At 48.1% G+C, this 27,534-nt stretch overlaps 1 protein-coding gene across 1 annotated transcript in view; it reads right to left on the bottom strand.

Annotated features, from left to right (window-relative positions):
- ZNF276 (zinc finger protein 276) overlaps window positions 1–27,534 on the bottom strand; it is a 326,477-nt gene that overhangs the window by 149,847 nt on the left and 149,096 nt on the right. Inside the window, exon 3 of the mRNA XM_085639722.1 lies at window positions 15,839–15,888. Within this exon, the coding sequence (XP_085495848.1) occupies window positions 15,839–15,888 (50 nt within the window). The remainder of the gene's footprint in view (window positions 1–15,838; window positions 15,889–27,534) is intronic.

Genomic DNA, 27,534 nt, shown 5'->3' on the forward strand with positions numbered 1-27,534 from the left:
TTTCACAGAGGACCGAGAACTGTTGCAGTTGTTTGTTCATTGCTGCTCTGAGGACATCTCTATAACGCCGGTGTGTCAGTCTTCAACGCTGTGGGCTTCGCAAAGATTCCCCGTCATCTAACATTTCAGACCTTCTTCTGAACTGTGACATCACTGCTGATGCCACAGTGCCACTCATTATTAGCAGGGGTTGAGGTATTGACTACATTTTAACTAAGCAGCGGGTTTCCGAAGAACGCCACTGTCACCTCAGCAACCAAGTGTTCTGTGCTAGTCATCTTTTTACACATTAATCACAGCTGAGGGCGAGAGTGACATTCTTAATTTAAGGGCGAGTCTGTGTCTTCTGACATCGCTCTGACTGGTACTTTTTGTCAGGACACAAGATGCTTATTTCCTTTATTCTTTGATCTCTATTGTATGGCATGGATCTCAACATTTTACAATTACGAACATTTAGTATCAACCAGACACCAAATTCATTTATTTACGAGTTTGCAAGTGTTGAGTTATCTTGGCTTTAAACTTGAATGAATCTAAGAAACATTTCTAATGCATGAAACGTTCCTTACAGCAGATAAGCAAGTCCACTTATGGAATGTAAAGGTGTTTTAAATGCACGATGGAGATTAGAAGTATACTGGGGCAGTTGAGCCAAATATTAAAAAGGATGAACAATAGGTTTGAGATTGCTGTAAATCTGAAGATTCCAGCTTCGTCTTTTAAAAGAGTTTTGGGGAATATTGCATTTAACGCATTGTTATAGATGGAACATGGCATGATCTTAATAGGAAAATAGAGATAAACCTGGTTCCTGTGCAATGCAGCTGTGTTCACAAATGAAAGGTCACAATTTGCTATACACGGTTATACACTGAAATTTGCAGTTGGTTTGTGAGCAGCAGTGCACGCCATGGAAACCTTTGCATTCCAGTGTGTGAAAAGGGGCCCCAAATGGCCGTTCACCTCTTCTTGCCACCTGCACGGGAATGCATCAGGTACCGCCACTTATGTAAAGTGGAAACTGTGGCAGCTAGGTCTAGGTTCCACTCTCTGGGGTTAGCTGTTGGCATTGGGGTTCGGTGGGGCCAACTCCCACTGTGTCACTCTTCATGGTATGAATCAGTGCCTAGACGCGCAAAAGTGGGCACAAAGTGCTTCAGTCTGTTGCACGCCTCCATCCCTTCTTTCAATGCCTTGTCCAATGAGCTGGACCGCACTCCGTCCCACAACATTAATTTTGATTTGTAGGGAGCTGTGCCAACAGAATCTTTGCGCCGTGCTCTATTAACCTCCTAATGCAAGACAATATACCGGCGCGTTCCATAGTGCAGTGCAGCGCTGCACAAAGGTAGCACCGCACTGCTGGAGGCCCCATTCATCGATGCACGAGAGCTAAGACGTGAAGTTTCCCAAGAATTGCCTTCCTATAAATGGATGGAATGAAAGAAAAAAAACACGCAAGCACATTTAATGCCAAGCTGATAGCAAACTTGAGTGGACTCCAGCCATCCTTGGCTCAGCTGGCAGTGAAACAAGGTGCATGCAGCTGGCAGACAGGGCGCGAGGAGTGGAGGCCCTAGTGCATGCGGCTGGCAGGCGGTGGCAAGGGGGTGTGGCTCTCCAACACTCGGTCGGGTGATAATGGGTCTCCTGGCCGCAAGGTACGTCTGGATACTAGCTCCCAGCTCACATAAATTTGCAGCAATCAGGAACAGTCTGCAGCTCTGGGATGAAAGAGGCCTTTCACATCACTCTTAAAAGCAAATCGTTACTGACGAACTACGTCACAAATATGCACAAAAGCTAGAAACCCGCAGCATGAAGCTACGCTTTAACTTTTCTGTGCCACCAATAGTGAATTGTTCATTGCAAAAGAACATATGGGGAGCACGCAGAGGCAATGGTGCCGTCCTGGGTGCCAAGCCAGACAAATGTTAATAGACTTCGCTCTTAAAAACAATCTCATTTTAGTTATGCATAATCTAACAACACCAGCTGTCAGATATGCCCGTCTGCTCTCTCCCGCCTTCCTGCCATATTTCAATTGAACGTTAAAAAGGAAAGAAACAAGTCTCAGCACGAGCAAGAAATTATTCCTACAAACCTTGCTGTGGGCTAGGGGCCCCACTTGCTAATGCAATAATGTGGGAGGAGCAAGGCCAACTGAGATCACGTGTGCTGCTCCTTAGTACAGGTCAGAAAGGTGATAGCAATTGGTCAGTTTTAGTACTAGATGAATACAGACTCCTTGGATGTAAAATATCATAAATGCACTGATGTAGGCAGCTAAACGTACCAATGCACAAGTGAAGCTAACACGTTAACCAGCAACTATTTTCCTAAACCTATGTGTGAATAATTTGCTCCGCTGGAAGCCTCTGCAAGTGCTGTGTTAGAAGAGACAGTGGGCTATCTAGGTTTTAGTATGTCCAGCTGTTTTCCTGGTTTTCATCCCTGAATGTGGAGCTCGGGGGAAATTGGGAATTCGAGTCCTCCCTTCAGGACATTCGATATAACAAGCATTGGCATAGCCAAAAGATCTCACCTTTGAGACCTTATAAGTGTTTAGTTATCCAGCACAATATCCTTGGTGCAACAACATCAAGTGTTGCATGGCTAAACACTTATAAGGTCCCAAAGGAGAGACCTATTGGCTATGCCAATGCTTGTTTTGTTTGAATTGGTTTTTATTAATTTTATTAAACAAAGCAGACATTTACTTTAAAATTCTTCGCATGTTCAGGCTGTAGCCACTTTCTTGTTGTACAGAAGTTCGGCTCCTATACGAAGTTAATATGCATTTAACAATGACACTGTACATGTTAAACTTTGTATCTCACTGTGCGTGGCTTGTTTAGCCCCATCCATACTGTCTGCTGATTGTCAGTTATTGGGGTGTTTCCCCAATCTTGTGCTAATGTGCAAGTTGCGGATTAGTTTGCTAACTTGGGAGGCGGACAATAATGTTTGGGACAACTTAAACAAAACTAGGACCATAATACCATTTTTAACTCGAACTGGAGTAACCTTTCCTGTTCCTCATCTTAGTAAACGTGTACATGCTTACCACTTCAGGGGTACTTTACGTTCCGTGCAGCGGGCCAGGGCATCAGTCACTGTTCTCCAGTATTACTCCAGTCGTGGACAGCTCAACAGCATGTGCAGCAGGTCCGCCCCTATGGTGTGGCATCGCAGACACCCGGCATCCGCACAGGTAAAGTATGTATTCATTTTAGCTGTGGTAAGATATGCTTTTTGGGTTATGTAATATTGTATTAATCGGAAGCTCAATGTTTGTGGTACGCTATTAGGACCCTCCAGTAGAGTGGTCCATTCAAAGTCTGTGAAAGGACACTGAAGATCCCCTCACAAATCTGTCGCAAGGGTGCTAGTGTTGTCTTTGTGTGATACCATTTTGTGAGGTGCCAGCCTTGCCCCATAACATGCAGGTATTGTATTGTTGAGTGTGTTGGGGGCTCCTGTGTCATGTCACTCCAGTGCTTGCTCAGTGTTGTTCTGATTGCACTAGGTAACCGGAACTGAGCCGGTTGGAGCACATCCCCTTCGACCAACGAGGTAAACGGTATCAGGAAACCTTCATGAAAAAGGTCTCCAATGTCGTGGATCCCCCCTTCTTCCAGGCGACACAGTTCTAGCTATGTGACAGCTGCAGAACCTCTGGGAGTACCCAGCAGTGGCAACACAGGCGCGTATTGTTTAGTGCCCCATGTGATGTACAAGCACCTGCGGTAGCAGCGATATGCTATGTTAAGCAACAGCAGGATTGATGCCTTTTCCTTATTGCATGGGTGAAATAAAATGAGGGGGGCGCGGAGGGACCAGGGTGGGGAATGGCAGAGGATGCCTGAAGAGCCACCCACTGCAGTTGCGCAGCAAGGTAGTATTGTTCTAGATTGGGCAGTGCAAGTCCTCCTCGGTTTGTCGGCAGGTAGAGTTTGCGAAGGGCCACTCTGTATGGGAGTTTTCCCCAGAGGAAACCCCTTCATGCTCCATCAAGAGTTCGGAAAAATGGTGGTGGTATGTATAAAGGCAAGTTAGTAAAGTAGTATAGAAGTCGTGGTAGAACTTTCATTTTAATCGGGGCCACACGACCTGTGGGAGCGTGTACTAGTACAACATATGGGAGCGGATTGATGCCAACGCTTTACCCAGGTTGCCGTCAAACAGGTCCTGTTGCTGATGGAAGACTCTGATCCCGGGGCATAGAAACGCATCAGTTTGCCATTCTATGTAAATATTGTTAAGCGTGTGTCTTGGGTTGGGGCATGTTTTATCAAACGGGTACAGACAAGACTTTGACGCCTTTTGTTTCAACCCTGACAGAGCAGCAAACTCTCCCAGAGTATGTGCCTGCGATTGAAGGATCGATTGCACATCCTGGATATATATAAGGAAATGATCTGCATACAGCGAAATTGCGTATACACTAGAATTCCCCATTCTGTCCCCCGCATTCGAACGGCTGCCGCTAGGGGCTCATTAGCTAGCGAGAACAACAACGGGGACAGCGGGCATCCTCGTCTGATCCCTTGTTTCACTAGGATTGATGCCGAAATGTGAGGCCCTGTCTGCACTTTCACCGTTGGGTCATTATATAACAGTTTGACCATGCTAAGAAAGGAGTCCCCAAATCCGTAACGTGGTAGCACAGCAAACAGGTAGCTTCACTCTAGGGTGTCAAAGGACTTCTCTAGGTCTAGTATTAGACAGCCACAAGAGGGCCATTGGTCCACCGAGTACTAGCCACCCTGAAGAAGCACCGCAAAATCAATGGAGTGCTGTGGGCTGACAAAAACCTGTTTTGTTCAGCATGAACTAGGGATGTTACCTGAGGTGGTAACCGATCCGCTAGCGGTTTCGCTAGGATTCTGTAATCTGTATTTAATAAGGCTAAGATATGATATGAACCCAGCTCTGCTGCATCCCTATCGGGTTTGGGGAGCGAGACCAGACAGGCTTTGCTTAATCACGCAGGGCGAGCAGCTCCCTCTAGGGCAGCAAGGTATAGGGCGTGTAGGAGTGGTGCTAAAGACACTGCATATGCTTTGTAGTATTCTACAGGTAGGCGATCGGGACCTGGGGTTTTACCAGTCACCATGTCGCTATGGCCTCTCGAATCGCATCAGGGTCAATCGGGGCATCCAGTGCTTCGCGCTGCTCTGGTGTTATGACGGGTAGGTCCACGGAGACAAAAAAGGCGTCTGAGCGCACCTGGTCGTGTTGGGTGGTCATCATCTCCGCATGTATCTTGTGTTGTGTATATACGGTGGGTCCCACTGTTGTGCGGATTGCATGTATGGAATGTCCGGGTTGTTCCTGGTGCAGTAACCATGCCAACAGCCTCCCTGGTCTGTCTGACACCGCATGGGTGTGGGCCTAGTGTGCGGCATAGTTTAGGCATCTTAGGCGCTACAGTAGGTCTGTGTGCTCACTTCGCACCTCATCTAATCTTTGCATGTCCTCTATGCCGGATGCCACCCTGGTTTCATGTTCCAGTAGCTTGTGTTCCACCTTACGTATGTCAGTGGTCAGTTGTTTGCGTATGTTCCACATGAGCCCCATGCTATGCCCTCTAATGACTACCTTAAATGCTCCCCATTCAAGAAGTGTGTTATTTATGGAGCCCGCATTAATATTGTCATGGCAATTCCAAAGGAGGTACGAAACGCTGGTCTTCTAATGCTGCCGGCTTGAGGCCCCAGGTGGGGATAGGTGGTGGGCCTGCATTCTAGCTAAGTTCCATGTGCTGGGGGTTATGATCGGAATGTGTGCACACCAGTAGTCTATCTGCTAGACAAGGGGCAACAGTGACCGCGAGCTCACTATGTGATCTAATCTCACATGTAAATGGAGTGCATGGTAATAGGAGTATATACGTGTATCAGGGTTACGAGTGCACCACACATCTGTTAGAGACCAGTAGCAAAGCCAGGTATTCAGTGCATGAGTGTTCGATAAGGCAGTGGTGTGCATTGGGGGGGAATGAGCGGTCTAAGGTGACGTCTAGTACAGAGTTGAAGTCTCCACCCACTAGCCAGGTGGGCTCCCATTCCAAGGGGCTAGGCCGCTAGTGAGTTGTCAGAGGAACGTAGTTTGTTCAGTGTTGGGGGCATATGTCCCGGAACCACTTTATGATGATTCTTTGGATATACACATGGATGCAGGAGAAAGAAGCACTTTTTACAGGGTACTTCTTTAGCGCATTAGTCTGTTGTCAGGAAACTTTGTGAGCACTTGATTCTCTGTACAGTTTCTTGAGCTTATATGTAAACCACAGATAAACTGCGAGAAATGGCAGGATTGAGCCTGGCAGTGAACACCAGGTACTATGGCCCTCAGAAAAGCTCTGTGCCCAGATTTAAAAAACAATAAAGCGAGAATACCATAGTGGCTTTTTGTAAATAAAAAAGGAAATAAATATCTTGTTTTTAGCAATCACCAGCAGAGCCTTTTTTTAACAAGAAAATGATTAACACCGCTAAACTATGCTACTTTGGCTCGCATGCCACAATTTGAAGATGATTGCAAATTATAATCACCTAAACACGAAGGTAGGTCAAGAGATGTATGCAAAAGCAAATCTCGAAATTGGAAAAAAAACCTGTAAAACCGTCAAAACACCTTGCATTACAAAATGGGCACCCAGAAGATGACTTTCATAGGACATGGCAGAAGGTCACTCCTTTCTCCTAATACCCACTGCACAGGGCTAAATGTCCTGCATAGGAGGATTAGGGGGAACAAGGATCGCAGTACAGTGCATGGCCTAAGGCCATATCTAATGTTTACTCTGCACACCACTGCACAGAAGATCCTTACCACACGATCTTTGAGTGCAGAGCAATTGCTCAGCACCACCTACCAAGGATCGCCTGGGCAAAACCTACAGATGTGTTCAACCAGCTCTGAGACCCTCGAAGAGCACATAGGCTTTGGCAAGGCCTTTGTACAGCTGGGTCTGGGTTTACAGCGTGTCTTTCATCCAAGCCCTGCACACATTCCCCAAAGTCACAGTGCATGACTTTCACCCCTGTGCAGAGGAAACTGGGAAACAGGTGTAGTGTTTGGCCATGCATTGAACCTAGTCCATGTGTCTCTCACCCCCAAAGTCTATTGAGCACAAGCTCTGTGCTCTGCAGGCACGGGGCAGAGTGAAGGGATAGCTTTTAGAAATGACGTGCATAAGCTCACTTAGTTTCACAGCACAAAGAGCGGAGCTATTAGCCAAACTCTGTAGGCAATGACCAAATGGTACATCCTTTTGGCCATGCCCTGCACCGACTTTTTGCCCTCAATAATCAGTAATCTCAAACCGACCCCATACTTCAAGAACATAATTCCACCAGTCATCATTAAGGATAACTTCCTCTTATTTGCAAAAGCTTGGTTCAGTATGATCAATGCATCCCACTAAGGAATTGTCCCTGACTTACTTTAACAGAGTCAAATGTACCCCTTTGTTGAAGAAACACAACGTCAACTCTAACCTGCCTGACAACTACCACCCTCTCTCAAACCTTCAGTGGTTAGGCAAACCACTTGAAAAATGTCCCTCTCTTCACCCTAATGATCACATCAATAAATCTTACCTGCTCACAGTTCATCAGTCTAGATTCAGAGCTGGCCATGGCATTGAAATGGCTTTACTCAAAAACAATGATGACATCCACCGTATTGTTGATAGTGGCGACATATGCCTCCATATCCTTCTCAAATCCGCTTCTGACTTCAATACCATTTACCACGCTATTCTGATCCCTCTACTAAATCAACGCTTTGATATCATACGTTCCTCCTCAAATGGTTTGACGCCTAGCTATTAAACCACTCTCAAGTAGTAAGATACGACAGCAAGACATTGAAACATTCATCAATCATTTACGGTGTCCCCAAGACTTAATCAACAACCTTAATATTACAGATCTTTCTCTGTCACATTCCCTAAATTATTTTTTTATTGGGACTAGCCTTGATACAAACTTCTCCACACTCCAAAAACTATTTTAAAATGAGCAGCGCATGTCCTTATTCACTCTGGGCTTGAATTTGTGGGACGGGCACTAGTATTGCTTTATCAGAGTGCCCTCATCCCATTAAAAACTGTACTTCATGCTGCAACAAGACATATTTCATCTACTGAACAATCTGACCACATTACACCTATCCTAGCTGGGTTACACTGGCTTACCTTTAAAGGCAGAATAAAGTTCAAATTGGGTTGTCTGGCTTAAAAAGCTATCCACGTCAACTCCCCCACCTTCCTTGCTTCCCTGCTGAAAGAGTTGGGGATCGACAGGGCCTCAAGAAGTAAAACTAATCTCCCACTCAAAATACTCACCCTCAAAATTACCTATGCTAGACATCAATTCTTTTCAGGTGCTGCCTAGCTTTTGTGGAACTGACCACCAGCAGACATAAACCCACCATGATATCCTTCTTTAAACACCTGAAATATTATCTATATTTGTCAGGCTAATATAATCTACCATTTTGATCCTGCCTATCCTAATCTGTTCCTCCCGCCCTATACTGGTGCTACATAATTGAAGCTTGCCTGGTTGCTATGTTTATTACTGCTTTTGTTCTAAGTGATATTAATGGTAGACTGCGCATCTCGGTTGTTTTATGTAAAACACTCTCATACCTTTCAGTGTTCTGTGTTATAAAAAACCATTACATACATTCTCAAACCACTAATGCTGGCACATGAATAGCAGACTACTGGACCGGAAGAAGACAAATTGGACTTAGCAGCTGCCACAATGTTTTTCTCAAATCATGACAACAGATTTGAGAACGTTGTACGATTAAGAAAAAAATGATGGTGGCCATATGCTGCAAGTGTGAATACACCTCAGCAATAGGAAGGATAAGAGCACAATTGTGAGTTAGAAAGCAACTCCATTACTAAAAAAAAAACATAATGGGAAATCTATTCTTGGTTTGCAAATGCATTAGCTCAAATTAAAGAACCAAACTCTGAAATTATTGGGGGTCAATTGATGGCTCTTGAATAATTTTGCAAACAAAGTCTTATTCTCGTACTAAACATATAGTTCGAAAATTAAAAAACGATAAATAATTAGATTATTTATATTACGGGGAATTGCAAATCTAGATCACAATGAACCTCAAACATTCACAGAGAAAAAATGTGACAAAAAATTTTCATGGTCATGTATAAGAGCTACACAGATTTGAACTGAACAAGTTAGGCTTGGGATCACTACCAAAATAACAGTGCGTATCAATCGAACTCTAATGGAAACAAGCGAGGATATTTGGTGAGGTAGACTTCTCAGGCAGAGACATGAATATGTTTTTTCCTGCTCTTCGGGCGGGGCCCATCTTTCTTGAGCACTATCAACGATGCACCGGGAACCCTCCACCTGCCTGAGCCTGGAATGGTGGCCAGTGATGGGCTCTGCGGGGGGGGGGGGAGGTACCTGTGCTGCCATCTAGCAACGTCCCCCTGCGGGTGTACCCCGGGGAATGTACATTGCAGGATGTATGTGGGGATGTTAGTGTTTTTTTTGTATGCGTGGGACTTGGGGAGGGGCGGGAGGGTGATTACTTCTGGCAGGTTGGGGTTGCTTCAGAGGGAGGCGGAGGGCAGGGTCTGGTTATGTTGGGCTATTCGAATGTTGATCTTCGCGCAAGTTTCCTATTTGGAGAACTTAGAGATTTTACTTGATGTATTGGAATGTGGGCATGTCATACGATCTCAGAGATTGCAGACTAATAAGGAACAGAGCATGGATGACTACTTAGTGATTGCTGCCCCGGTTGGGAGAGAATGTCTCGATCTATGACGGATAGTGACCTTGGAATGTTAAATATCATCACATGGAATATCAGAGGCATGGGGGACCCTAGGAAGAAGAGACAAATATTAGCATATTTAGATAGACACAAAGTGCACATTGCCTGCTGCAGGAAACGCATCTCGCTCCCCAGCGCCCGAGCAACTTTGCGCGTAGGTGGGTGGAACATAGGATTTTCTCCTCCTACTCAACGTATGCGAGAGGGGCGGCAATTCTTATTATAAGACAGGTACCGTTTCAATTAGCTGGAACCTCTTGTGACCCGCAGGGGTGATACTGTCTGGCATGGGGGAGATTGGGCTCAGCTTCGGTCACACTCGCCTGTTGCTACGGTCCAAATGTGGATGCACCCGACTTCTTCACTACACTATGGGCTAAGATATTTGACATAGGCTCCAGTCACATAATCTGGGGTGGGGACTTTAATGTAGTGTATGATCCCAGTCTAGATAGATCACATCCTGCGCCGCACCATTACACTAGGGCGTGGGCTGTTATTCAGGACACCATAGAAGCTTATCATCTAATCGACGCTTGGCGGCACACCCATCCGCATGACAGGGAGGGGACGCACTACGCGACACAGGGCGCGTCTTGGGCGCGACTAGACTATTGGTTGGTATCCAGAGGGGTGGCTCCAGCGATAGTACAAGTGCAACATTTGGCTCGTACTTACTCGGATCATGCCCCTGTTAAACTCACATTGGCCTCGTCGGCATTCTACGTACCTCGTGGGGCTTGGCGCATGCACGCTTCTATCTTGCTAGACACAGTGTTCCAGACTGAGTTGCGGGATGAGATAAAGGAGTCTTTTGTTCGTAACAAAGGCTCTGTGGATAGCATGGAGACTATTTGGGAGGCGTTTAAGGCTACCCTCCGTGGTTTCTGTATCGCAAAAGGGGCCGGGGTGTTGAAGGACATAACACATACACAAAACAAATTGGAGGGGAAGCTTCGGTCCTTGGAAACGCAGTTAGCCTTAGACCCAAGCAGCGATACCCAGCTCAGGTTTCGGGAGACACTCACGGAATATATGGACATGGCACAGAGGGAGACTCGGTTCCGGGGCAAATACTGGGTGGCACGCTGTTACGGGGAGGGTGATAGACCTGGTAGGGCTTTGGCGCAGATGGTAAGAAAGTCTCAATACTCTGGCTACGTTATGGAGTTGGAGGACGTAGACGGTATGGCCTACTGGGACACTGACTGAATCCGGGAGGCATTCACGCAGCATTATCAGCCATTATATACCACCAGTGGGAGGGACAACTTGGATCTGGAGAATTTTTGGGGGGATGTGGCGCTTGGCTGGCTGAGCGATAGACAACGGGAATTTTTATGTGCACCATTTGAGCTGGATGAGGTCAAGGACGCTATCATGAGTATGCCATCCTGGAAAGCCGCAGGGTCGGGCGGCTTCGCGATAGAATTCTACAAAACATATATAGATCTAATGGCCCCTATATTGCGAGAGGTGTACGAGGAATCCCTTGAAGTGGGCAGATTGCCCGCATCCATGAGGGAGGCTATTATCGTCTCTCTTCTGAAGCCTGGGAAGCCGCCCCGGCAATGCGACTCCTAAAGGCCGCTTTCTCTCCTCAACTGCGATGCCAAAATTCTGGCTAAACTTATTGCTGCACGCCTAAGTCTGCTTATGGAGAACTTGATTCTACCAGATCAGTCGGGCTTTGTGCCCGGAAGAGCCACCTCGCACAATCTGAGAACGCTTTTTGCCATCTTAAATAATGTGTCGCCTGAATTGCCGTTAGCTGCAGTATTTTTAGATGCCACTAAGGCATTTGATTCCATCGAATGGGATTATATTTTTGAAGTGATGTTGCGGATGGGCTTTCCACCTCTTTTCTTATCCTGGATTAAACTACTGTACAACACGCCAGTGGCTAAGGTGCTTATCAATGGGCACGCATCCCCTGCCTTCCAAATTACCAGAGGCACCCGACAGGGGTAACCCCTATCCCCTTTATTGTTTGCTCTGGCAGTAGAGCCCCTGGCGGCAAAGCTGAGACAGCATCACAACGACAAGGCTCTGCGGTGCAATATGCAGCAGATTCTCATATCATTGTACGCAGATGATATCACACTATATATACACGAGACCCGCAGCAAAACCTGAATCCGGTACTGAGAGAATTAATAACATTCGGGGTACTATCGGGAATTCAAATTAACTGGGGGAAGTCTTGCTTTTTTCCGTTGACAGCGGCAACGACATAATTTCTGCTGGACTACCCTTTGGAGTGGTGCGAAGATGAACTACGGTATCTGGGTATTCGAGTCACCAAAGATAGGGAGGAACTTATGCGCTTAAATTATGGGACTGTTATGTCTCGCAAATCGGAAGATATCAATCGCTGGATAGCGCTTCCCCTCTCCATGGAGGGGCGGGCCTCCCTAATTAAAATGATAATACTCCCACAATTGCTCTACTTGTTTTTAAACATCCCGAATTATCCAGGGGTTTATTTTTTCAAGACGTTAAGATCAGAGCTGACGCGTCTTGTGTGGGGAGGAAAACAGCCGAGGCTGCAATGGAAGATACTTATAAGACCATATGCACAAGGTGGGTTCGGAATACCAAATTTTGAACTCTATTACCTCAGTGCGCAAGCACACTATGCATGGTTTTGGGGGAAGCAGCCGAGATACATGCCGCAAGTGGCGGCTGAACACTGGCTTGCACATCCTACACCATTGGAGGGAGTGGTGCACGACCCGGTCGCGCCCAGACACAGGGATCCGACCACAATCACATGCACGGCAAGGGCCTGGCAGCGCATAGGATGCTTGTTAAGTGTAGCCCTGCTCTATTCCCCTCGGCTGCCTCTTAGTTACCACCCGCGAATACCCCTGCTCCAGGAGACCCTATTTCGTCATTTTCAAAAGCGCACCAATATTGCCAATTGGGGAGACTTCTTTCATAATGGACGCTTTCGGTCTCTTGAGCATATCTTTCAGGGTATGCAACAGACACCGTTGGATGTCTTCCTATACATACGCCTACGTCTTGGGATTCGGTCGGTGGTTCCGGGATTTCCGGCGGAGCCACAGGTAACAGCCCCACTCCACTCAATGCTGAAAAATACTTCAAATAAACGCCTCGTCTCCCAGATATATAGGACGGTACATGCGCAGAGTGTAATGCCGGACACGCCCTCACGAGGGCACTGGAACGAGGAGCTGCGAATATTTTTGGCAGATGAACAATGGGAATATTGTTGCTTGCAAACAGAGAGGGTCTCAGCCAGTAGCAGGCTCCGTATACTTCACAATAAGTTTCTCCATAGATACTCCAGTCAAGATGCATAGGTTTAAGTTGCGGGATTCGGACAGATGCGATAGATATCACGCTCCTGGGGCAGATTTTATCCATCTGGCGTGGGACTGCCCTGAGGTGCATGAGTATTGGGGGCAAGTTTTTGCTGCATTGGCTCTGATGACGAATACACGCATTGAACCTACGCCACTGATGGCATTACTTGGCTACGTTAAACCTGTGCAGGCGGTGAATCATAAGTACGTTGCCCTAGCCCTGCTTATGGCCAAACGACGGGAGGCCTGTCGCTGGGGTAGGGGGCGTGCACCCAAGTTCAAGACATGGATCGTGGACTTGGTGACCCGTCAAGAAAGATTAACCACATATGCTGAAATGCTGGCCAGAGCCTCCAGGCCTAGGGATATATGGGCCCCTTTGACATGCTACCTATTGTCGGATAGACAGGGGTCCGCGTCCTCGGATGCGGAGGTTTCCTCCTAAAGATTCTGCTTGCTATGCTGTGAGGGGCGAATGAGTTACCATGGGTGGCACTTCTCCCATAACCAGACTGTTGCTTCCCGAGAGTGTGCCCGGGACTGGTGGCATAAGCCCCCACCTGGAGATATGTACGGAAATGGGGGAGCTGACGCGGAGCTGTTGAATGCAACAGGGAGGGGAGGCGCTGGCCCGGCATGCGCAAGTCTGAATGGGGGGGCCTCTTGATAGTGGTCACACGGGGAGGTTAGTGGCACTGCTTATACCAAATTCATACAGAATGCCAGATTACACACAGACCGCCATGCCTACATGAGCGGGTATGGGTGACTAGTATGGTGAGAAGGAGAAGAGCCCATGGAGATGTGGGAAGAAATGTATACTTCATAATGTGTCGTCAATATAATGTGATGAATTGTTATATCTTGTGTGTTGGTCTACTATTATCAAGATTGATGAGTCAGCCATGCTACTGGTATGATGTCTTATGCTCGCAATACTGACTGGAATGGTCTTGGTTTAACTGAAAAACAATAAAAGAAGTTTAAAAAAAAATATTTGGCGAGGTAGCCCGCACTCTCTGTCCAGAGCCATGACTGGTCAATTTCAGAGGTTTTCAGTATAGCTGGACCGAATGACAAAGTTGCCATGTGCACAGAGACCTATACTTTTTTAACAATACACAATCCTATTGGACCAAATGTTGAGGTCTTAAGAAACTCCCCTGAAAATATATAGTAATAAAGTTACCATCTGAGGGAGCCTACTCCAGTAAAAAAGTGATTCTGTGGTAAAACAAATTCTAAAAGTATCCATCTTGCACTGTTTGGAGCTTACCTTGTCTGACAGAAGATGATAGCACCACTTGGGTTAAAATACAGATGGGTTCTCAAAGTATTTTAATTTCTTTAGGGAAACAAAAGACATCAACATTGCAGCAAAGAGGTGAGGTGTACCTTATTTTGAAAGCTACGTTTTCACTGAAGGCCATGGCTTTTTATACAATACAGTTTAATGATTGCATTTGTTGGAGGGCGTAGCCATTGTCAATTTGGGGAGGGCAATCAGTGATAATCTACGACCTGCGGACACCCCAGGAAAGCCAATCGAAGTCAGCTATCCCATGAAACCAATGAATGACAGTGGGCAACAAATATCAGCAAACAGCAAACAAACAATGACAAAGAGCCCACAGTGGTGTGAACAAGCTGGAAGGCGCCAACATATTGTGCAAGTGTGCCAAAAGACTAACTAGGCCTAGAACTGGTAGCAGCCCTAAGTAGTGGCACCTTATGTATGAACATGGCCCTGGTGGAGGAAGGGTGGCAGGTGATTTAGGAGGTGGTGATAGCCAGATCTGAGACTGAGATGGTTCCTTGATGGGTCCTTGTGCACATTAATTACCTTCATGAAATCACTGAAAGATGGGAGACATGAGAGGAGTAACATATCAAATTTCTTTACACACATCCTCAACAAAACACCAGAAAGAAAAACTCAAGGACAGAGACGCTGGAATGTAGAAATAGGGACACCCCTTTCACATAAAGAAAGATAAAGATTGTATAAGTGTGCAGATCTCAGCTTATTGTACAAAAAAGATGAGGGAAACTCAATACAAACTCCTGGCATACTGGTATCAAACCACTCAGAAATTAGCAGGCTGGAACAAATTTAAACTTCCCAGTAAGGTTGTGGGGCTACGGGCACACTGATGCATTTACTCTGTCCCTGCGCCAAATCAAATAGATAATAGGAAGAGTATTGCAAGGTAGGAAGTACCTTCAAATGCAAAAACCCAGAGAACCAGGAATAGTACTTCTAGGCCTCCAGATTAAAGGCAGCAGATCTTACAAATCAATAAGATGTAAGCAATTAGAAACCACACTAACTCTAGCTACCCAAGCAATCTTGGTGAAGTGAGCCAAGCAGGAGACACCAACCATACAGGACTGATTTGTTAGACTATGGGCAAGACTCGATATGAAAAGGATTATGCTATCATGAAAATGTGTAGGAAAAGCGTACTACGAATATGCTTTGGAGATTTCGAGATGTATTAATTTTAGATTAGGGTACCGGAGGTTGCTGGGTAAAGGTGGTTGAGGTGAAGGGGTATGTTGGGGTTTTGACTCCCTCTAAACAGTTGTCATCGGTTTACTTCTTTCATGTGTAGTTATGAAAACTAATAAAACATATTGCATGTTATTTGACTTCTTACCCGAGCATTGTTCTTCTCCTGTTTTCATCTGTGGTTGCATTCCAAAGTCCCTAAAGAGGAAGGGAAAGAATATGAGATTTCGTTTTCCAGCTGTGTTAACATATACAACTTATACAATAATGTAACCAATGTCATTCCAACCTGTAGTAGGCCAATTATGCGAACACTAAAATATAAACATGCATGTGTGCTATGACTTTCAAGACACAGACAAATTCAAACTCTGAAAACTGATCATTTTCTTTAATCTTACTAGAGATAATGGTAAAGGAAAAATGGAAAAAAGAAATGAAACGTGACTAGAAAGCCCAGACTTCTATTTATAATGGAGCTGAAGACTGAAAAGCCCACAGTCCTGACAAACAAAAGGATAAAAACTTCAGGTGTGGCTAAATTAAAGTTTATTTTTATTTTCAGACATAAAAAACAATGTTACAAAAAGATCAGTGCAAGTTTAAAAAAGAAAGTTTATTAAACCCTACCATTTCAGTTACAAATAAAAGCGAACACTGAACAGTTATATGCATTTCCTAAATGCCAAGATACGATAGCAAAAGAGGAGTCAAATCATAATGGAAGATCATACTAAAAGACACCTTAACATGAGTGGGAATGTTCCAAATTAAATCAAATAGCATCTCTCACTCTTCAATTTGCCATCCTTCAGGAATCTGATGATAACTATCTGTGCTAGGTAGGCCCAGTAATCATCCCAAATAGCGTTGGGGCATTGACCTGGTTGCACAAGGCCCCAGTAAATCTCTTCATGCTCAGAGTGCTAAATACTTCCTCCAAGAAGCACAGCTTGGGGAAAATATTGACATTGTGGGTTTTACATCTACAGAATATTGAAACAATCCAAGCATGAAATTTACTAGCAATCACAGGAGTAGGATAACTTCTGCAAAGGGACGTACTTTGTATTAATAGCCACAACACTTCATGTGTCATCTCACTGTGTATCATAAATATCACCATTCAAATCATGTTCTCGGTTCTCTTCGGCTGCTAAACATGACTGTAGACCCAGCTTCTAGAAGTGATACATACAGATTGGTTAAGAAACAGGATGAGGGATGAACGAGGGTAGAATATAGAGACACACACGCTGGACCCTGGTGCGTCAGCCGCTCATTGAGCTACCAAAGGTGCTGTTTAATATTCCGTTCTGTTAGGGCTGCTGGAAGCAGGAACCTGGGACAGGTTGATCTCCTGGAACCCCACCTCTCACCAAACTGGCCAACACATAGCAGTAAACAGTTCAGGTATTTTGTATTCTCTTAATGGGTGATTAAGCACGCTGAGGCTACGACACCTCTGATGCATGGAGAAATAGTTAACCATGTGACACTAAGATGGGTACAACAGTGAAATTGCTCACATGGATGTTTGTAGCCATAACAGCTCTGTAAAAAGAAAGAACATTCTTTTATAGCTCTACTCTGTTCAGTTTGTAGAGCGGGACAGTTTTTCTCAGCAATTTATTTCTCCTACATGAGAGGCGTATGGATCTGGGTGCCCTCCTGAGGCCCCTTTTCAGTATCCCTACTCCAAGGCTGATGAGGGGGCACACCATCCTCTCTCGGTTGCGCCTCCTCACCCCATGTTGGCTAAGTTGCTGCACTTTAAGGACCGCAATGCCATCTTGAGGACTGCCAGGTTGGCTGGAAAGTTGAAGGTCGAGGACAAGCTCATAATAATTTAGAACTACACCCAAGCTGTCCAGCGGCAGCGGCCCTCCTCACTGGAGGTCAAACGGTGGCACTGACAGTTGGAGGTGCAATATTCCTTGTTGTTTCCAGAGCCCCTCAAAATCATGACGAACGGTGACTCATCTTTTTCACAGACCCCCCAACGATGCTTTGGACTGGGTGTACCAATACCACATACCTCTCCTGCGGGAGACACTGGGCAACCCGTGGGCATCCGACCACGACAGAATTGATAGAGGGATGCCTCCCTCCAACCCACTCCGCTGAAATTCTCCTGCTCCGCAACAAATCATTGTAGTTAGCAGACGAGCCCTTCGGGCGGCGACTGGCGCTGGAGTCACGGACGATGAGATGGGTCCACGCAACTTTAACTCTGATGAGGTAACCAGCCCATCCGACGATTCCCACCGGGGCTCACAGACCCCACTTCTTGTGACTCGTTAAACATGAGACAATATAATGTAACCATCTTGCTCCACACTTCATTGTGGTCGGTAAGGTCATTACACTTCCCTAGGCCGCGACAATGAAAGGGACCCGCACATCGCAACTTCCGATGAGGACTCCGGCACCTTCGCTCGTCCACATGGGAGTTTGCGATCCCTGCCACAGTTGACTCCTCAAAGGATGGACATCATAATCTGGACCCCCCCCCCGCCGCCACCTCAACTGAGGGGATTGCTGGCCTTCATCCCTGTACTATGCTTAGAATATGCAACTAGTCAGTCCACTGCTCATGTGCACAATAGGGCCCGTTAACCTACATTTAGGTACTGCGTTGATTTCATGCTTTTATTCCTCATGCGGCCATCGCCGGGGCTGGCACCTCTCAGACATGGCTAACAAGCATTGAAAATGTAACAGGTCTCGCCTTTGGTTAAGTTAAAACCATTTGCTTTGCTAATGGTATTGTATAGCAAAGCAAATGACTTTAACTTAATAAAAGGCGAGGCCTATTGCATTTTTAATGCTCGCTTTAAAGAGCGTTTATATAGCGCAAACTAGACCCGAGACATCGGGTATCCGAGCGCTTTACATGAGCACCAGTTTCGTTACAGAAGGACACATTCATCAGGTCTCGCCTTGCTCTCGCGTAAGCGATCGCAAAGCGAGACTATTGAAAGCGGGTTTGAAAAGTGCTCCCAAAAAGCGGATTGCATTGCTAGCACGCGCAGAATCACGCGCATCGTGCCGCCATGCAATCCTCTTTTTGGGAGCACTTCAAAGGGTCCGCTCCCCCGCCCCCGCCAAGCTATTGAAAGCAGGTTTGAAAAGTGCTCCCAAAAAGCGGATTGCATTGCTAGCACGCGCAAAATCACGCGCATCGTGCCGCCATGCAATCCTCTTTTTGGGAGCACTTCAAAGGGTCCGCTCCCCCACCCCCCCAAAGTGCACGCGCCACGCTCCGCTTTTTGGGAGCACTTCAAAGGGTCGGCTCCCCCGCCCCCGCCAAGCGCCACGCTCCGCCGGGCTTCTCTTGTTTACTTTGGCTCTGACTTGCAAGCATTTAAGTAACCTGCATGAACGCAATTGACTTCAAAGACTGCTACATCACGTCCCGTGCTTGTGCACAGTGATTCTCCCCTCAGGCGGCGGGGTTATCATGCCTCTCAAATGGTGAACACTGGCATCAGATTCAAGAACATCAGTGGCTGGTGACATAAAGTAGATGCTTGTTTAAGACAAAGATGGCCGTGGTGAGGGACGAGAGACTCCTAGCAGCCCTCCTATCCCGCCCCTACTCTTCCCATTGCATCTGCCCTGGTTCCTTCTACGACTGTCCTACGTGCTTCAGAGCTGCAAACTCTCGCTGCAGTGCTTGTTCAGGTCGCTCCTCGTGGGAGTCCCAGCAATTCTCAGCAGGGGCACATACTTTTAATGCGAGACTACAGGCACTTCTCAGCAGGGGCGCAATACGTTTAATGCAGACTACAGACACTTCTCAGCAGGGGCGCAATACGTTTAATGCGAGACTACAGACACTTCTCAGCAGAGATGCAATATTTTTAATTGAAGAGTACCAGGACTTCTAAGCAGAGATGCAATATTTTTAATTAGAGTGTACCAGCACTTCTCAGCAGAGATGCAATATTTTTAATTAGAGTGTACCAACACTTCTCAGCAGAGATGCAATATTTTTAATTAGAGTGTACCAGCACTTTTCAGCAGGGGTGCAGTCTTTTTTTATTGGAGAGTACCAGCACAGGGGCAAAACTTTTAATGGGAGGGTATCGGAATTTCTAAGTGACAGGCTAGTGAATTCCCTATTCAAGGTCACAGAACAACCAGGAAACACAAAGGGTTGCGCCATGTGTACTCTGCAAACAAACCCGTTGCCCAGGGGATTATTGGTCAGCCTTGCCATTTCTAATGCATATTTGGTATTTTTACGGACAATGAATGTTCTGTTAATTTGACGCTGGTTGCGCTCTATATACAGGTCACATTCTGCATGGAATACATGCACCGAGCAGTTTGAGTTTCAACTCGTGGAACTACTTACGCGCCTTCTTAACGAAACGCTTTAATTCCAGCAGAGTTACTTACGCCTTTATGTAGTACAACTCGGACGCGCTGGCGTGCTTTGTCCTTTCGATTCGCGGTCAGTATGGCGGACTCAAGCCCCCTCATTCAGTTGAGATCACGGTCCTGTTGTAACATGAAGCTTTAGCAGGCCGTCCAGCGCATTCATGTGCCCGCACCGTTCAGAGACACGTCTGTACGTCCTCGTGACCGAGGCGCTCTCGCAGCGGCTTCACGTTTTCATTCAGATGCGTGCAGCCAGCTCTGAAGGCGCGCTTGTGCTTCTTACTACATCTTTGATCGTGTGAAATGCCCAGTGAATGAACTCTGCCTCAGCGTACGCATGGCGTGTCATCTTTCAGTGCTCGCAGGCAAAGTTAACGATTGGCAGCACTTCTCAATCAGAACTTTAAATTGTTTTCAAACAATATTAAACACACATTTGCAATGCAACAGGTCTCGCATTTATGCGAGTTTAAGCTATTGGCATTGTAAATGACAATGCCTTTTATTTATATTTTAATAACAAACACAAAAATAAAAGGTATTGTCATTTACAATGCCAATAGCTCAAACTCTAGCAAATGCGAGACCTATTGCATTGCAAATGCTTGTTTTTGTTAGGCACTGGGAGATTAAGTGATTTGCCCAGAATCACAGAATGTTCAGCGTCGTTTCCGAGACTTGAATCCGGGTCCCCAGCTTCGAGGTAGACCACTCTAGCCGTTAGGCTACATCTTCTCCCCAGCTTTGCCCAGGTTTACTCCTAAACCTGCTCTGCCCAGTCTGAGAGCAAAAAGCTCTGCCTGGCTAAAAGGCTGCACCTGAAAAGTAACAGCTCTGCCTATATACCCTACCCAGATGAGAGTCAATAGCTGTGCCCAGGTACGCTGCCGAGCCTGCTCTGCCCAGGTACACTGCCGAGCCTGCTCTGCCCAGGTACACTGCCGAGCCTTCTCTGCCCAGGTACGCCGCTGGGCCTTCTCTGCTCAGGTACGCTGCCAAGCCTGCTCTGCCCAGGTACGCTGCCGAGCCTGCTCTGCCCAGGCACGCCGCTGACCCTTCTCTGCCCAGGTACGCTGCCAAGCCTGCTCTGCCCAGGTACGCTGCCAAGCCTGCTCTGCCCAGGTACGCTGCCAAGCCTGCTCTGCCCAAGTACACTGCCAAGCCTGCTCTGCCCAGGTACGTAAAACCTGTGCCCTTGGGGAAAGCATCAGGTTAGAACATTGAGACGATGTGAATGGGAAGTCAAAAAGGAAGAGTGAAGGCGCAGAACACTTACCGAACGATTAACGCTCCTGTACCCGCCCAACACACCGGAGCTCCCCCAAAACACACACACAGCCTCTCCCTAACACGCGCATACACAGCTCCCCCCAAACACGCAGCTCCCCCTAAAAAGACACACACACACCTCCCACCGGGGTACCGTCCGTCTGGCTCAAGGCCACCTTCTGCCAGATCGCCGGAGTATCACCTCCACAGGGAGGGGGTTGATCTGGTGTTTTCAGGGTGGGGTGCGGTGTTCTCTGCGGCTGGTAAGGAGAAGCCTCTTACAGCATTAATGCTCACAGAGCCTCCATCACTGAGAAGAAATACCTAGCGCCCAGAGACGGCACCACGTCGTGCACGGCTGCGGTATTAACAGCCCTTTCAAATTATTCTCACTTTGAGTCGGCTAATGTCCGTGAGCGCTTAGAAGCGGAGAGTCCAGCTTTAGGCAGCACTGACAATAATTCGCATTATTCTAATATTTCGCATTTAGTCTGATACATGGGTTGTTTAATAGTCCCATTTGGTAGTCTGCAAAATTATCTACAGTCAACCCTCAGACAATCACTTTTATAGAGCTTCATGTCAGTGCAGTCGTTTCTAAGTGCTGTCATTCACAGGTGTGAAAGTTTCCAACTTTAATTGTATTCAATGCATCAATATCTCGAGAATGACAGTGAATGGACTTTACCAGACTCCTTACCACTCATCACCGGAGACATCGCCGACGAGCATTTAACCCACTGAGCTCCCTCGCTAGTTAATAAGACGATCATACATAATTATTAGTCTGGACTTCTCCCCCTCTCATGCGGGTCCTGCGGTGGTAAAAGCAGCGCACTCTGTGCTCTAACACTAGTAACAGTGGTACACACACAGACTTTAGCTGTGACTGCCGAGCACCAGTGAGCCCTGAAGTGCTGCCGAAGCGATGGTGTAAAGCGCCAAGCCCAGTGTCCGCGTATGAACCGCTCTATCTTTGACAACAACCTGCAGGCTATTGGCTGCTTTAGTCATGTGACACAGGAAAAAGCATTCCCGTTGCTAGGAAACCAAAAGGCAAAATGGCGTCGGGCTGTCCACAGTCCCTACGGACTACGGACACGCGCATGCTGTCTGCTATGGACAAATGGCAAGAGCAGCCATGTTTGTCCATGCAGAGGCGTGCACACACGCCCTCGGCAGAATAGATTCCAAAAGGTACTCGCAATAGCGAGAGCAGCGCATGGGCTGCTTTCGCTAGGCGAGACCTAAAATGGGCACATATCCCTCTTGACCTCACTGCCTATAGTTAAGTCACCACCTCCACAGTACTATAAGGTTGCCAATTGTGTACTGTTTGGACATACTGCTATTTATGGTAAGCCCTAAATGTTGTCTTCTTCAATTGTTAATACTATTCAACACCTTTCCCACATACAACCCACCCGGGTAGGCAGGAAGGCCACACTCCGGATCAGTCGAAGAGCCAGGTCTTGAGGTCCTTCCTGAAGGTGTGCAGGGTTGGGGAGCGTCTGATGTTCACGGGGAGCTCGTTCCAGGTCTTGGCAGCGATGTAGAAAAGGCTCTCCTGCCTGCTCTGTTCCTGCGGATGCGGGGGACTTCTGCCAGGGCGAGGTCGGCGGAGCGGAGGTTCCTATTGGGCACGTGGAAAGATACTCTCTCGATGAGGTATTTGGGCCCGATGTTGTAGAGAGATTTGTAGGCGTGGGTGAGGAGTTTGAAGGTGACCCTTTTCACGACGGGGAGCCAGTGGAGGTTTCGCAGGTGTTGGGTCATGTGTTCGTGATGTAGCGTTCCGAGGACGAGTCTGGCCGCGGTGTTCTGGAGTCTGTGGTAGAGATCTGTTGATTCTGGCGTACAGGGCGTTGCCGTAGTCCAGTCTGCTGGTTATGAGTGCATGGGTGACGGTCTTTCTGCAGTCGGGGAGGATCCACTTGAAAGTTTTGCGGAGGATGCGCAGGCAGTAGAAGCTAGTGGAGGCGACGGCGTTGATCTTGCGGTTCATGGAGAGGGAAGAGTCGAGGATGATGCCGAGGTTGCGTGCGTGGTCTGTAGGAGTGGGTGGGTTCCCGAGGGCAGAGGGCCACCAGGTGTTGTCCCAGGCGGAGTTGCAGGGTCCGTGGATGAGGACCTCGGTCTTCTCTGAGTTGAGCTTCAGGCAGCTGTCTTTCATCCAGGATGCCATGTTCGTCATTCCTTCCTGGAAGTAGAGTCTGGTGTCTGCCGGATCCTTCGTGAGTGAGAGGATGAGTTGGGTGTCGTCGGCATAGGATACTTTGCTGAGCCCATGCTGTCGGACGATGGAGGCAAGGGGGGCATGTAGATGTTGAAGAGCGTGGGGCTGAGAGATGAGCCTTGGAGTACTCCGCAGTGATGCTGGTGGGTTCGGAGAGGAAGGGAGGGAGTCTGATCCTCTGGGTTCTGCCGGAGAGAAAGGATCGGATCCAGTCGAGGGCGGGTCCCTGTATCCCTGCGTCGTGGAGTCTGGCTGCATGGGGGCGATGAGAAATGGTATCGAAGCCTGCGGAGAGGTCTAGAAGGATGAGGGCCGCGGTGTGTCCCTGGTCGAGTAGCAAGCGGATGTCGTCAGTGGTGGCGAGGAGAGCGTTCTCGGTGCTGTGGTTGCTGCAGAATCCAGACTGGGAGGAGTCTAGGATGGAGTTCTCTTCGATGAAGGTGTTCAGCTGGGCGTTCACGAGTCTCTCGATGACTTTGGCCCCGAAAGGGAGAAGAGATATGGGGCGGTAGTTTTTCAGGTCAGTTGGGTCGGCCATCGGTTTCTTGAGGAGGGGTTTGACCTCCGCCCGTTTCCAGTTGTCTGGGAAGATGCCGGACATGAAGGAGGTGTTGATGGTCCGTTCCAGTTCGGGTGCGATGGCGGCAGCGGCCTTGTGGAATATGTGCGGTGGGCAGGGGTCCGTAGGGGCTCCTGAGTGGGTTTTCTGCATGGTAGTGGTGATGTTTTTGACGGTAGCGAGATTCCAGGTCATGATGGTTGGCTTGTCGGCAGCATTGGGGGAGGGGGAGGAGGTGTTATCTGGCGTTGGTTCATTGAAATTGTCTTTAGAGGGCCTTGATCTTCAGGTAGAAATATGAGCCGAGCTTGTCGCAGAGTTGCTGGGAAGGTACGACATCCGTGGCTTCGCTGGGGGGTTTTGTGAACTGCTGTATGACGTTGAACAGTTCCCTGGCGTTGGTCTGGACTTTGTCTCTTATGAAGTCGGAGGGGTGAGAGTTTGTTGGCGCAGCGGGAGATCCAGCGGAGAAGTCCTGTGGCTGCGGAGTTGGTGTCGGTCGTGGCGCTGGGGGGGTCTTGGAGGAGAGTGGTGGTGAGGAGTACTTCTGTGACCTCAGTTTCTTTGTGCCGGTCGCGGTGCGGGCTTGGGTGTGGTGGTGGTGTTGAAGGTGAAATGGACACAGTGGTGGTCATTCCAGAGAGGCTGGGTGGTGTGGCTGAACCAGATGTTTGTTCCTCCCACGAAGATAGGGTCGAGGGTGTGTCCAGCTCTCTGTGTGGGCGTGTTGACTAGTTGCTTCAGTCTGAGGTTTGCGAGGTTGTCGATGAGAGCGGTGGTGTCGGGGTCTTTGGAGTTGTCGAGGTGGAAGTTCAGGTCCCCGAGTAGAATGTAGTCCATGGAGGTGATTGCGTGGGGTGCGGCGAGCTCGGCTATGGTGGTTGCGGACTGGGTGCGAGGTTCCGGTGGTATGTAGATGAGGGTGCCGCATAGAGTGGTCCTGGGGCTGGTCTGGATCTGGAAGTTCGGGTGTTCTGTGTTGGAGAAGGGGGTCGCTTGTGCTTGACGTGGAGAGGTGGAGGGAGGTCTTGTGAGCAATGGCTAGTCCTCCTCCTAGGTGGTGGGGGCGGTCCTTTCTCTGGAACTTGTAGCCGTCGGGGATGGCACTAGCGATATCGGGGCCAGAGGTGGCGTTGGTCCAGGTTTCAGTGAAGAAGGCAAAGTCGGGCGAGGTTGTGTCCATCAGGTCCCAGATCTCTAAGGCGTGTCGGTGGAGGGAGCGCACGTTGAGGAGGATGCACGTCAGGGTGTCGGTGATGCGTGCGTCAGGCGAGCCTTCGGCTTTAGTGGGGGTCTTGTCAAGGGTGAAGGATCTGCGGCAGGCTCTGCATGAGAACTGTCCTTGGGTGGTGTTTGGAGAGGATTGTACGCAGTCAGTGGGTCTTCTGGGATAGAGTGCGTTAGGGTGGTAGAGTCATAGCGGTGGGACCTGGGAGAGCCAGGGTTCCTGGCGCTGGTTGCTTTCGGGTCGCAGACGGGCACAGATGGGTTTGCCTTTGGTGCGCCCGCTGCTCGCGTCCGCTGCACGACCGCACAGCGGTCTGCATTAAATAGGGGAGGGAGGTTAAGCTGGGAGGCGGGAAAACGGGCGTGGGTAGAGGGGAGGGGCCGGGTCAGCAGAGGTGGGAACGGGAGAGGGGGAAGGCACAAGGGGGCAAGCACAGCTAAGGGGGAAAATAATCAAGAAAAAGATAACGGAAAAGAAGACAGATGCAAGTGGCAAAACAAAACACACAATTCGCCAGAAAACACAATTAGCCAAAGAACGCAATCACAATACTTAGAGGCAGCAGCCTCGAACACCCAGGGCAGGGGGCACAGCGGCAGCGATGAAGAGCAGGAGCTGTTGGGGAGAGTGCAGGCCTATGACCGAAGTCAAGGTCTTACGAGCGCTCCCCCGCAGCAGTCTGCATTAAATAAGGGAGGGGAAGGAGGCTGAGCTGGGAGGCGGAAAAACGGACGCGGGTAGAGGGGAGGGGCCGGGACAGCAGAGGCGGGAACGGGAGAGGGGGAAGGTGCGAGGAGGCAAGCACAGTTAAGGGGGAAATAATCAAGAAAAAGATAACAGAAAAGAAGACAGATGCAAGTGGCAAAACAAAACACACATTTCACCAGAAAACACAATTAGCCAAAAAACACAATCACAATACTAAGAGGCAGCAGCCTTGAACACCCAGGGCAGGGGGCTCAGTGGCAGCGACAAAGAGCAGGAGCTGTCGGGGAGAGTGCAGGTCTATGATCGAAGGCAAGGTCTTACGACCGACCACGATGCACACATCATGGACACGCAATGGGACGCCCACCATCCCACAACACCAACATGGCAGCTCCCACAGGATTGCCTAGAAGACTCTGTCTTCCACAACACACAGAATACTCACATCCTGCAATATTTCTCTGAAAACCACAACAACGCCTCCACTAGGACACTCAAATGGGATGCCTTTAAGGTGGTCACAAGGGGTGCTTGCCCACAGGAGAAAGTGGGAGTTTGCCAGACACTAAATAGGGAGATTGCAGAGATGGAGAGGCTCCTGTCTCGGTTGGCAAAAAGTCCTGCAAAAGGCCCCAAGCTCTCTGAAGCAAAGACACAATATGCGGCCATCTTAGAACGTTTTTCAGTGCTACAACTTCACTACGCATACTGTCAAAGTATACAGAGAAAGTGACAAATCTGGGCGTCTTCTCGCTTGGCTGATACGACAAAATACTCTCACGAGTCCTATTTTGGAAAATGTGGCACCCTCACACACCACTCTCCGAACACAGGGCGAAATACTTCAGGCATTCCTTGGATATTACTCACCCTTGTATCAGGCACCCCGCAGCACATACACAGATGAGGCAACACCTTTTTTGTTGGGCCTTCCTCTCCCATGCATCCCTGACGCTACCAGACACTCCTTAGACGCCATGATCACTGCAACAAGCGTAAAGCAGGCAATCCGGGAGCTCGCTAGAAATAAAACACCAGGCCTGGACGTGTTGCCAACAGAATATTAGAACGCCTTTTCTAGTAGCCTGGTGCCTCATCTGGCGCAGATGTTCAATGAAGCACTCTTTCATTCTGGTGAACTTCCTCAATTACTCAGGGAATCCCTCTAGGACTCCATTCTCAAGCCTAATAGGGACCATGCTCAACTGGCATCATACTGACCCATTGCTATCCTCGGAGCGGATTACAAGATCTTAGTGAAAATCCTTTCTAGTAGGTATGCCCAGGATCTTCCAGAACTCATCCATCCAGATCAGAATGGCTTCATCCTGGGGTGTAGTACCTCACAAAACATCAGGCACCGGTTTCATATATAGGACTAGACCCAGTTGCAGTTCCCACAAGCTGTCTGCCTCATACTGAATCTTGAAAAGGCGTATGATTCGCTAACATGGA

Source organism: Triturus cristatus, chromosome 12 (genome assembly GCF_964204655.1).
Source record: "Triturus cristatus chromosome 12, aTriCri1.1, whole genome shotgun sequence".
In the NCBI taxonomy this organism is placed as follows: Eukaryota; Metazoa; Chordata; class Amphibia; order Caudata; family Salamandridae; genus Triturus; species Triturus cristatus.